The sequence below is a fragment of the Arvicanthis niloticus genome, chromosome 23, assembly GCF_011762505.2.
Source record: "Arvicanthis niloticus isolate mArvNil1 chromosome 23, mArvNil1.pat.X, whole genome shotgun sequence".
NCBI classification, from domain to species: domain Eukaryota; kingdom Metazoa; phylum Chordata; class Mammalia; order Rodentia; family Muridae; genus Arvicanthis; species Arvicanthis niloticus.
The window spans coordinates 10737026-10749574 of record NC_133430.1 but is presented as its reverse complement, the minus strand read 5'-3'; the positions used below and the strand labels follow the sequence as shown (position 1 = coordinate 10749574).

The window sequence follows — 12549 nt, the reverse complement described above, 5'->3', positions numbered from 1 at the left end:
TTTGGAGGTGGGGGTCCTCACAGAGGTGAGCAAGTTAAAGTAAGGTCTTCAGGGTGCCTGGTATCCTCCTTAAGGAGACCAATTAGGTCAAAGAGAAAAGTATGAAGGACACAGGAACCAGTTATCATCAACAAGCCAGGAACCTAGGGATAAACCAGCCCTGATAACACCCTGACATTCAACTTCCAGCCTCCTAGGCAGAGAGTAAGTTTGGTTGTCTGTGCATTCCCCGTGACACCTGCACAACTCGGCAGCCCAACAGAGTTAACAGAGCATCCGTGCCAGAAAGCGCTCCCCCACCCCGGGACTTTTCTCTACCTGTGTCTGGTACAGGCATCATCACAGGCTACACTCAGCAACCCCATGGTATCTGGCCCTGTGTGGGCGAGCATGAAGGTTTGGGGATAGAGCAGGGCTAGGGTGCCTCTCCTCCAGAGCCCCAGCGGCAGCTGCGGCCACAGTGTGCCCTCTGGCCCGGGGTAAGAGAAACCAGGGCTGCTTGCTCTTTTGTGAGGCTGGCAGTTCTGGAGGTCTCATTTATCAGCCTGGCGGGGGGCTAACCAGAGGCCCCAGCGGCAATTACAGCTGCCCCTACCCGGGTCCTGGCTGGGCACAGGGAGTCTGCAGGAAGAATAGTGTGCACGGAGTCCTGGATGGATCATCTCAGAGGAGGAAGCAGCTGTGTTGATAAAATTTTAAAGCTGGCACGAGGAAGAAAATATGAACTGTGCTACAGTAATTTAGCCTGTGAGCACCCTGGCACATTTTTAATTAAAGCTGTTTCCGAGTTAAATAGAGGCTGTGGGGGAAGGGCAAAGAAGGGGTGGGGGTAGGATCAGGGGAGACTCTCTGGCCTCCCACTCAAACCCCAAGGACACATCACCTTACAATATTGCAAACATTCCTCACGCCCGCTTTTCACCAGTGGGCAATCTCTCAGCTTTGCGAGGAGCTGGGGGTTTCTGTCGGATTATGATTTCATGACAGAATCATGAAATTTTACACACCAGGGCCCTGAGGCTGAGGAGCGGGGGCTTCGACTGTCCTGCCATCATCGTCTCCTTCCTCGAGACTCCCAAACACTGAACTGAAGCCACAGCATGGTGGCCAGTATCAGATGGTTCTCTTGTTCCCACAGGGCAGCCAGATCTTCCTGAGCCTGGATGAGAGTCAGCCTCCCTTCCGGGCCTAGGAGACTGGGTGGGGAGCAGCTGGGGGCTTCCCAGGCTCATGCACAGCTCAGGCATGGCAGGTGATAGAGGTGTGGATGAGGCCTCTGGGGCTCCACCAGCCCTTCCTCAGGCAGTTGGCAGTTAGGTGGGGGAGTAGGGACGGGAATCCACAGGAAGGAACAGGACAGACAGCCCAGGGCCAAGAAAGCTCAGAGTGAGTAGAGACACACCTAAGGGTGTGCCCGGAGGAGGCCCAGAATGTAGAGCTAATCCCTGAAGGGGTGGGACCAGGAAAGAGCTGGCCACTGCTCAGGCCTGAAGGCTCGGCCTCTGTACAGGGGACATGAGGCAAGTGAACACAGCTATGGGTCGGGAGGACTTCCATGTGGGACTATGGATGCCCCAGGGAGGGAGGGAGGGAGGGAGGGAGGCAGGGAGGAACTGCTACACCATGCCTTTCACATCCGCCTGTTGTACAAGCCCATGGCCTGGTCCAACACTTGAAACTGGAGTACAGGTTCCCAAGTGGGACAAAGTGGTCCCAAGAGCAGAGGCAAATATCAAGTACAGCCCCAATCCCTGTGAAAACGGGGGTCGGGGTGGGGGTTGGGGGGAGACAGGCTGTTCTCTGGTTACAACAGTGGAGCACACTTCCCTTGGAAAGGACAGTGGGAACAGCATCCTAAACTTGAAAGGGACTCCCTGTCTGCCTCTCCACAGGGACAAAAGCCAGACTGAGGCTGCCATTGCCGGGGAACCACAGGGCCTGAGTTGGGGCCCTGGCACGAGATGGAAATGCCAGCCTTCACTCAGCAAGCAGTGGCCCATCAAGCAGGAGTGAGCGAGCACTGGCACGAACAACTCCCTACCCTCCAGGTGGATGTGGGCCTTCTCCAAAGCAGGTGCTGCCCTTGGGCTCTGCAATACTGCTGGCACCGCTGCCCCCTGCAGCCCCATAGCAACCTCATACAGTCAGTCGGGCTCCCAGGAAGCGCTTGCATCCAGGGAGTCCTGCCCCACCAGGTGAGACTAGCCCCAGCAGGGTGGCCCATGGAGGCGACACAGTGGGACTCCCAATAGCCGCCAGTGGACAGGGGAGGTCACGGTCTTCCTGTGCAGAGCAGTGGGCATCGAGCCCAGCAGGTCACATGGCAACAGGGCCAGGCATCTGAGCAATTTCTAAGGCTGTCTCACTCAAAGATGGGCACTTACACTTTCGTTATAGCAGCAGGTATAACAGAGGATGGAGAGGTTGAGATGAAGCCAGGGGTGAGTCCAGGAGTGGAGAGGCTGGAGGGACCTGTCTAATCAGAGCATACCACAGCCTCTGGTCACCAGGCCCTCTGCCATCCCCACCAACACCTGAGGTGTTTTGCTGGTTTCTCTTCCATGTCCAGTCGCAGTCCACAAGAGGCTCCACTCCCTTTCAGTAGACACCTCCTCTCCTCCGGCAGCCATGACCAAGTCCCTCACTTGACATTCTAATGCTGCATGGACCCACAACCCCAACTGTCCATGTGAGCAGGGTTAGGCCAGGGAGGCAAGCAGGTAGACCTAATGAGGAACTGGCCAGCAGGGAATAGGGGTCCCATGAATGCCTCCATTCGCCTGTCACCACCACTGGCATTAAGCACAGTGCCAGCCATACAGAGCTTGCAGACACTGGGCAAAGCAACAGTCAGAGAGGCTGGCAAGCCCTGGCCACCCTGGAGCCTGGATTAGAGCGAGGAGTAGGTCTGTGACCAGGCTTTCTGGGAGATACCTCAAGAGGCATCGGGGGTAAGGAGGAAGCTATGGGAGCCCAGGGAAACTGGAGATGGCATGGCCTCTAAAGCAGAAGCCATTACCCCTATAGCCAATACCCTGGTAATTCACTTACCTGTGGGGGGAGCTTGTCACCGTCCAACAGCTTCACCTTGGTCTCCAATGGCCTGATGAAGGTGGATGAGGGATCTGAAGGACAGAGGGGAAGAAGATGGTACATTAGCTGCCAGGAACTCACCCCATGGCCGCACCCCACTGGAGCCTAACACTCCATGTGGTCCCCAAAGTCTGGTTTCCAGGAAGATGATGGCACGCTCCCTGGCCTACAAGCTCCTGGGGGTGATTCCTTCTGATTCCTAGAGGTTTCAGGCCCAAGAGGAGTTGTCATAAATATCCACAGCCAGAGAGAGAGACAGGCTCCTTGGGGCCCAAAGTCCAGCTCAGAGAGGCCCCTCTCTACTATGTAGTGGGGAAGAAGCAAGAGACCCTAGTGGCTGGGTAAAGAGAGTGTCTGGGTGTGCCTTTGCGACTGACATGCAGACAGCAACTGAGGAGAAAAGACCCTCCCTGAATGTGACCAACACCAGACAACAGGCTAGGGGCTCAGGGCTTGGAGGGGAGCAAAAGTAGGAAAAAGAAGGGAAAAAAAAAGCCCACCACCCTAGGCTCTGAGCTCCCTCCCCCACCCCACCTCCCTTTTCAACCCCAGAGAAGACACATGGGGAGTTCCTCAATCACCAATCATGGGGCCCAGACGACCCCACTTATAACACATCCCAGGAAAGGAAGTCCACCCACCCTCACTACACTGCCCCCACTTTTTTATCCCATCACAAAAGCTGGCAAAAATCTCACTGCACACCAGTCCCATTCTGCTGGCCCCACCTGCCTACCCCATGGGCCCTATCTTCCTCCCCAGAAGGAGAATAGCAGACCCACCATCCTCAGCCCAGGCTGCAGTGGAAGGCACCTGACTTGAAGGACTCAAGGACCAGAAGTCAGGAAGGGAAGACACAAACAGGAATAGGAACTACAGGGCCTGTCCCAAGCACCCCATGGGGCTGGGAGGATGGGGCACCTCAGTCAGCCAATCACCCAGTTAAGATGGTCTGTTGTACCTCTTGTTAGAGGCTACAAGGCTAAGTGGCCAGCTTGGACTCTGTCCACTGGCTCAGTGAGTCACCACCTGTATCCTCCCTCCCAAAAGGTGCAGGGTCTCCCAGGTACTTCATACGCTAACCTTCAACCTCAGAACAAGGCAGGGGCAGCAGACACACTGAGCAAAGCCAGCTACTGAGTTCACCACGGGGCAGGGCTGGGGAATGGACTCCACTGGCTTCTACAATTCCTAGGTGGACAGGACAGGCACATCAACCATGGGAACAATGAAGCATCTATCCGTTCCAGCACAAAGCCAGCATGACCCCAGGGAAGCCTGCCTCATGCCTCACGGTGCTATCTTGCCCCTCTCCTTCACCCCATCCACAGGCTCTAATAAGGAGTAGTCACGAAGCCCACCGCTGACCATCAGGAACTTAAAGTCCCCAGGAATGCCTATGCTCACACAGGTGGGCTCTGACCTGCCTGTTAAGGGGCACTTTGTTCCCCAGGGCGTACCAAAGAACCCTCAGGAGCCCCCACCCACTTAGCCTAGATCTGCAGGGCCCAGCAGATCATCTGGTACAGCAGAGAACAGGAAAAAGTGTGGGAGCAGGGAGCAGGGAGCAGGGAGCAGGGAGCAGGGAGCAGGGAGCAGGGAGCAGGGAGCAGGGAGCAGGGAGCAGGGAGCAGGGAGCAGGGAGCAGGGAGCAGGGAGCAGGGAGCAGGGAGCAAGGCCCAACACACAGACTGGAGAACAAAAAACCAGAACCTCCCTCCTCCTCACTCCCAATAGTCACCTCTCAGGAATGTGGAGCCTTTTACAGGGGAGGAGAGGAGGGTCAGCACATCCTTAGGAATGACAACAGTGCCGGGCACAGGGTAGCTCCAATGGGCAATGCTGCCCGGGGGCCCAGCCTCACTGCACAGCTCCACACAGTTTCCAAGAATACAAAAGGCAGGTCCCTCATACACACACTCCAGGGAAGCACAGGAGTCTCTCCGCTTGGGCCCTGCCTACAAGGCCCTGATGAGGACTCTCACCATCCACAGAGGCTGCAGCCAGAGACGCCTCGTTTACTCACGGGTCAGACAGTGCCCAAGAGCAGCACCTGTGATGACGCTACACATGGGCATGCTGGGAAAGGGCTCCACATTCAGGGTATGCTAGGTCTCTCTGAGAGTAGAAAGGCAAACATGAAACAAATGGGACTCTCCAGATCCTACAAGCTGCCAAAGGGGACACCAGCTGTGCAGCAGTGGGTGGGGACATTCCAGAAGTCCATGCCTATGAGGGCTAGCCAGAAGAGGCTCTGTTGGTAGGTTGCCCGCCTACTGTGCATGAGGGCCTGAGTTCAATCCTCAGCACTGCAGACTGTGTGTGGCAGCGCAGGCCTGTAAACCCGACACTTGGGGGGGCGAGGAGGTTGAGGAGAATAAGGGCAGCCTTGGAAACACAGAGAGCTTGAAGCCAGCCTAAACTACAAGAAACCCTTGAGCTGACCACGCTGGACAGAGCTCTGGAGTGGAACTGGCTGGCTCTCAGAGATGCACGAGCATTCCTACTCACCTCTCTTCTGGATTCCATGCTACAGTAAAATTCCCTGTCATGGTGGCAAGCATGCAGTACGCACACATGCACACAAGCTCTCAGTCCCCAGGCGCAGTCCCCAACCCAGGGGGAGGCCCAGACAACACCACCAAGTAGAGATGTTTAATGGGTATACACACTGTCACTGTCCTTTTCAACCATGGAATCATTCAGAAAGCAAGCGGGTTGCCCACCCATCTCCCTCCGTGGAGTCCTGCCGGGAAGGCTGCGAGAAGCCTCTGGCCTTTAGCATCTATTCTTTCAGTCAGTGGTGTGGCTCACATGAGGAACGTGTCAACTTTTTCTTTACGCCATTTATAGTCAATTTTCAAATAATGCCAGGGCAAGAAGAAATCTTCCTTTTGAATTAGAAGAGTAGGTTCTTTCCCACCTCTTAGCCTCCCCACCCCTCCCCTGCCCCACACTCCTCCCCTCACCCCTCCCCCACCCCAGCCATTCAGCTCTAAGTTCTCCACGTGTGACCCTGTCCCCAGCCTGTCTCCCAAACCAGACTCTCTCAGTGCCAGGCAGCTGGGCCTCTGGGCTCCCCGTGGGTCAGGAGCGGAGCGCAAGGACAGTAAGAATGGCTGCCCAGGCTGGGGCTGCAAGGCTGGACACCACTCCCTGAGGAGGCCCGTGATCCTCACTGGCCCTAAAACTCACTCATGAGTTCATCAGGAGCCTCCCAGGCTCCAGGAGTGGAGTGGGTAATTAAATTAATCCCAGGGCCTTCCCCCGCCCCCACACAGTAACGAGGGCTGGGCCACAGGGGAGAGGAACACCATTTCCCAGCTAAGCTGCTTGCAGGCAAACATGGAGGAAGTGCCCACAGGAGAGGCCTGTGAATGGAGAGCTGGCTAAGGTGTCCTCTGGGATCCACCCAATCCTCTTGGCACCCATCAGTCCAGTTCTGGGAGGGTCATGGTTTCTGTACAGCCATCTTCCTAGCAGCAGACTCCCCACCCCCCACCCTTGTTTCTCCGTCCTTGGGCATCCATCCTCTGCTTCCTAGAGAACCTGTGGGTAGACTTCCCGATGGACACCGTTACCACTCCATCTCAAGTGCCCTGAGCTTGTCCTGCCAGTGACCTTCAGGCCACAGGCTGCTCAAAGCCTGTGAGGAGGGTGTAGGTCACACGGCTCCCGTCCTGGCAAGATGTTACCACCTCAGCCTCTTCTGCAGCCTCCTGCCCCTGGCTCTGAGGCCATGAGCTCCCACAGTCAGCAGCAGCAGCAGTAAGCGGTCCAAGAATGAAGAGGTGGGGATGTGGGAAGGGGGGGTGTATTTAGGGAGTGACCCCAGGAAGCCTAGGGACAGATATAGAGAAGCAGAGACAGAAGAAGCCAGTTAAAGGGCAGCAAAGTTAGCCCATGCCCCAATGGGCTCTCGGGCAGGGAGGGACATCAAGTACTACCCACTTAGGCGGGGGGTTGGGAGGGGGCATGTCACCACACCTCCACACAGAAAGCCTCAGGACAGTCGGGTGGAGTGGGCACGGAGCTCAGGAGCCGTGAGGGAAGGGTCTGAGGAGAAAGTGGGAAGTGGTGTGCCTCCTCTCTGGGCTCCCCTCCAGGGCTGCCCCTGCAGCATGCCTTCCTTCTGAGCAGGATCCTGACATCCCCGTTCCCTGATTTTGTCACCATCTGCAAGGTCTGGGGACGACCAGATCTCTTGGCAGATCATTATCAGGTGACCTGGGCACGTGGTGCCTCTGGCCCCCAGTCCCCTCCATGGGGACTGTGCCACCCTACATCATTCACAGGCCCCTTGCCCCTCTGGCCAGGCAGGAGGAAGGCCAGTCTGAGGGCACATCTCCCCCGTGAAGCAAGTTCATACACCCTTGCTCTCCTCACAGCCCGGACTTGCCTGCGCAGGGGAAGACACAGTTCCCCCATACACTCGGCATGGGAAGCCGTGTCTTGCTCTGGGACAAACCCCAACACACAGCCAGAGTGGGCCATGGAAAATAGTGAGGTCTGAGGGTGAGCGTCCCTACTCTGTGAGCACAGAGCAACCACAACCTCTGCCTGTATTTCCCAGCTCCCTCCCAGCACATGCAAGCCCACTCTTCCCACAGATCTCCTCAGACCTGACACTGCAGAGAAAGGCATCCTCCCCTTCAGAGTCCGTCAACAAACCCCAGGACCTCCCAGAGTCATGCAGGCAGGACAGGGCCAGTGAGAACAGGCCCCAAACTCTCCTCTCAGAGCTCTTGGGACCCCAGCTACTGGGGTTCAAGCACCAGGGTCACCATCAGACAGAACCTTTCAAGCAAGCACCAGCACCACCACATATGTTTATGAAGGGCCAGCCATGGGCCTCCCAGACACCAGTCCCCGTTTCTCATTGTTATTGGACACCCCCGGATTACAGATAAAGGAACTGGGGTTCGGGGAGGTAGAAAGGCAGCCATGGGTTCTGGGAGCAGGTGGTAGCTAGGTCTAACTACAGACACCAGGGCACAGATGCTGAGGCCTCCCCGTTCCCCGGCAGCCTTCCTCACCTTGGTCTCCATATGGCAGCAAAGGCCACCCTGACCACACTTCCTGCTCAACAGCAGATGGTCCAGGGCGGTCATTCCTGGTAGCTGCTGCCCACGTGCCAGGTCAGAGGGTCTGGGAAGGGACATGCTCCTGGGTACCCTGCTCCTCTGCTGCTGGAGCCCTTGCATGGTTCCCTCAGAAGCCCCTGGGGCTCTGTTCATACACGTCTACTGAGAAGAGCCACCAAGTTTCACAGCAACTCAAGGTTACCAGAGAGGGGATGAGCTCCCCATTGCTGGGGGAGACGAAGGAGTTGTTGATGGGCCTCTGCTGGGTGGAAGTCTCTGGAACTCGGGAGATTCCTTAGCAAGTCTGTGGTGAGGGTACAGCCATCAAGACTGCATAGGAAGGCCCTTCCTCAATGAGAGAAAGATGGGTTCAGTCTGGTCTCTCTCTTTTTCAGGGACCTGCCAGGTAGGTGGCAAGATTCTGCGTCCCAGAGCAGGCTGTCTGCCAGAGAGTGTGGAGCCAGACACCCCTGGGACCAGGAGAGCAGTGCATCCCCTTCTGGGAGGGGCCCGAGCTTGAGGGGTCGGTGACAAGGACAACTGTGCCTACTGAAGAGGTATAGCCTCGGAGAGGAGGCAAAGCAGAGTGAGCCTGGGAAGCCAGACACTGCTCCCTGCAGAAGAGACCTCTGATTGATCGGCAAACAAAAGGCGGAGCTTATGTTCGGGAGGCTGGTGTGTGCTGACACCACACAGAGCAAATGCAGGTGTGTGGCCCCTGACGCATACTGCGGCACCCGCACCAGTGCCCGTGAACACAGAAGCTGTGTGGGTGCCCATTGCTTTCTGGCTGCCATTGCAGCCCTGAGGGGCTCAGGAACTGTCTACAGCTAAAGCAAGGCGTCAGTGGGAGGTGTACCGAGAAGCAGGTCAGGAGAGCCAGGCACTCTCCCCAAGTATCAGTCTACCACGGGTTGTGCGGGATGGTACAGGGCACCATGACTTCTGCAAAGTTCTAGTGTCCAGGTAGGCCCTGAGAAGAGACTCGTGTTCCCAGTCACAGCCATTAGTCTCAGTGAACATCTGCTGTGTGGCAAGCTTGAGGCTCTGCCAGGCCATCTTGGGGCATGAGGAGGGGTTTCCGAAGCCACTCCCCCTGTCTCTCCCAGCAGGATTAGCTTCACAGTACAAGGAGACTCTTCCGTGAGCCCAGGCTTTAGGTGCCCTGTTCTGGGTTACATTAACCCTAGCCTTTCTTCTCTCCAGGATCTTCATTTCAAGATTACCAGGCAAGCCCAAAGCCCTAGGCCTGGCTGGGCTCGGAGTGAGGAAGGTTCTCAACCTTCCTCCACATTCCCTAACAGAGTTCCTCATGTTGTGGAGGGGGTGCATCATTCCTCCCCAATCATAAAATTATTTTGTTGCTACTTCACAACTGTAATTTTATAACTGTTGTGAATCATAATGTTAACATCTGTGCTTTCCGATGGTCTTGGTGACCCCTGTGAAAGGGTCATTCGGCCCTCGACAAATGTGTTCCTCTACAACATACACAGAGAGACAGACAGAGAGAGAGAGAGAGAGAGAGAGAGAGAGAGAGAGAGAGAGAGAGAGAGGCAGGCAGCAAGATGGCTCGTGGGTAGAGGTACTTTCTGAGTTCAATCCACCCGTAAACCAAGGCCATTCACATATACACACAAGTGATCTCAATCTTTCAATCTCTCTCTCAATTTCTCTCTTAATCTCTCTCTCTCTCTCTGATAGATGGATGGATGGGTGGATGGATGTTGGATGATAGATAGATAGATAGATAGATAGATAGATAGATAGATAGACAGACAAGTCAGTGAGATGGCTCATGGGTAAAGGTGCTTCCTGAGTCCAGTCCCTGGAATCCATATAGTGAAAGGAGAGACATGACTCTCACAAGTTGTCCTCAGACTCCACACGTGAACCAAGGCACACACATGTACCCATTCATATATACACCCTGATGATCTCAATTTCTCTCTAACTGTCTCTAACACACACTTTCTCAGATAGATGATAGATAGATAGATAGATAGATAGATGATAGATAGATGATAGATAGATGATAAATAGATAGATAGATGATAGATAGATGATAAATAGATAGATAGATAGATAGATAGATAGATAGTAGATGTTAACTAAGACAGTTGTTTCAACTATGTCACTATCTCAAACCAGGGGATGAAGGGACAAGAGTATCCTTTCTTGTGTCTTCCACTGTTACACCCAGACAAGAAAAGGGGTTGCAGGGGCAGCATAGACCAAGGGCAGCCGCACACTCACAACACCCTCCTTACTGCCTGCCCCAGTGTCACCTTTAACAATGACCATGTACAGCTGTCAACCAGTCAGGACAGAGCCCATGGCTCTCAGCACCCAGCTACATGGCACACCTTGACGCCTACCCTAGGGGAGCTTTCAGGATCTGATTTCTTCCTGGGGATAACTGAGTGGGGAGGGGGTACTGGGCATCAATGTGTGTTTCTAAGACTCTCTGGGTGGTGCTAAAGTACCCCTAAGGGCCAGGACCAGTGGGCTGCCCCAACTCCCCAGCCTCTTGGCCCTGACTGACAGAAAACAGTCAAGCAAAACTCTAAGTCAAATCCAGCCCAGTCCCCAGCACTGTGCTGGGTCTGAGCAGAGAAACAGCAAGTGTTAGGAGGGGGGGTGTGGGCAGGAGTGTGGCCGCCAAGCCTCAGCTGACATCCAGAGAAGACCAAGAAAGTGACTGCTGGATGGCACTTGAGTCCCCAGAGCCAGGGACTTCAGAAGGACGGAGGGCAAGGACACACCAGGGACATTCCAGCTAGGCGCAGGGGTGAGAGGTGCAGCTGGGTGACCAGCGTGTGGGAAGTGGGGGGAGCAGCAGGGGTGGGGATCCGGTGCCCCGCAGCAAGGTAAAGAGGGGGCTCCAGGCAGATCCTGCTGGACAGGACTTCACTGAGGCCACAAGAACAAGAACACGCCCAGTTGGGCGGTATAACTTAGAGCTCTACCTGGCCAGCACTGTAAGAAAAGGAAGCAAGGGAGGAAGACTGAACCCACAAAAAGCTGGCACTCCCTCAGGGGGTGGTTAAAGAAGGGACTCCACATCACGCACAGAAAGCGGTTCCAGAAAGGTAAGTTAGTTAACACGTGAAACACGGCTGTAAAACACGGCTGTTCCAATATGACTATGATCTGTGTGACCCGGACCGAATTATGTCACAGCAAGGAAGCTGGATTTTGTTTTTTTTTTTTTTTTTTTTTTTTAAATACAGGATCTCATGTAGCCCAGGCTGACCTTGCCCTCCTGAGCTTCCTGTGTTGGGACTACAGGCATAAGCCAACACCCAGCCTGTGTCACAGCATTTGTGTGAACTGTCCAGAAGAGGCAATGCTTAGAGCTGAAGGGACCACAGCTTGCCTTGGAGCAGAGAAGGCTGGGGAGGGGGTCCTGGTGGAAGCAGGCTTCCTTCTGTGGTGCAGATGTGAATGTCTTCACAGTGCTGAGACCAAAACTCACTGGGCCGGTATGCTGCTGCACTCCTGTAACCCCAACATTCAGGGGCTGAAGCAGGTGGAGCAGGAGCTGGGGTCCAGCCTGGGCTATATATATTTTAGGACTCCATCTTAAAACTAATAAACAAGGGCTGGTGGGACCACTCAGCGGGTAAGGGCGCTTGCTGCCATACCTGACAACCTGAGTTACATCCCCAGGACCCATTTGATGGAAGAGAGCCAACTCCTACAAGTTACTCTCTGACTGAGATACACTGAGATACATATGCTATGGTGTAAGCGTATGTATGCATAAGCACGCGCACACACACACACTATACACACATACATATATATACACACACATATATGTACATATGTATATGAATGTAATGTTTTAAATAATAAATAAAGGACACTGAATTACATGTTTTTCTAAATGTAAAAGTGTTATGTGTGTATGTGTATGTATAAATACCTATATTTTTTTAAGTATAGAGATCCCATTCTGATATTGCTTTTTCATTTTTATATAATTTTATTAAATTTAACCTTCAGAGAGAAAAGCATTTCTTTTTTTTTTTAAATGTATTTCTTTGTATTTTATGTTCATTGGTACACTGGTGTTCTGCCTACATGTGTCTGTGTGAGTGAAGACAGTTGTGAGCTGCCATGTGGGTGCTGGGAATTGAACCCAGTGAACCCAGGTACTTTTTAAGAATAGCCAGTGTTCTTAACCACTGAGCCATCTCCCCAGCCCCGAGAAAAGCATTTCTTAACTAAGAAAACAACAACAAAAAAAGTCACAGACAGTACGAACTGCATGAAAATTAGAAACAGATACTTCACCAATGTCAGAAGCCAAGTGGCCACACGGCCGGACAGAGTAACTAAGGCCCACTTCAGAGCTGCCGATACA

General features: G+C 54.1%; 1 protein-coding gene across 1 annotated transcript in view; it reads right to left on the bottom strand.

Annotated features, from left to right (window-relative positions):
* Ccdc85c (coiled-coil domain containing 85C) overlaps positions 1–12549 on the bottom strand; it is a 70476-nt gene that overhangs the window by 14670 nt on the left and 43257 nt on the right. The window contains 1 exon segment of the mRNA XM_076921229.1: positions 3052–3125. Coding sequence (XP_076777344.1) covers positions 3052–3125 — 74 coding nt within the window.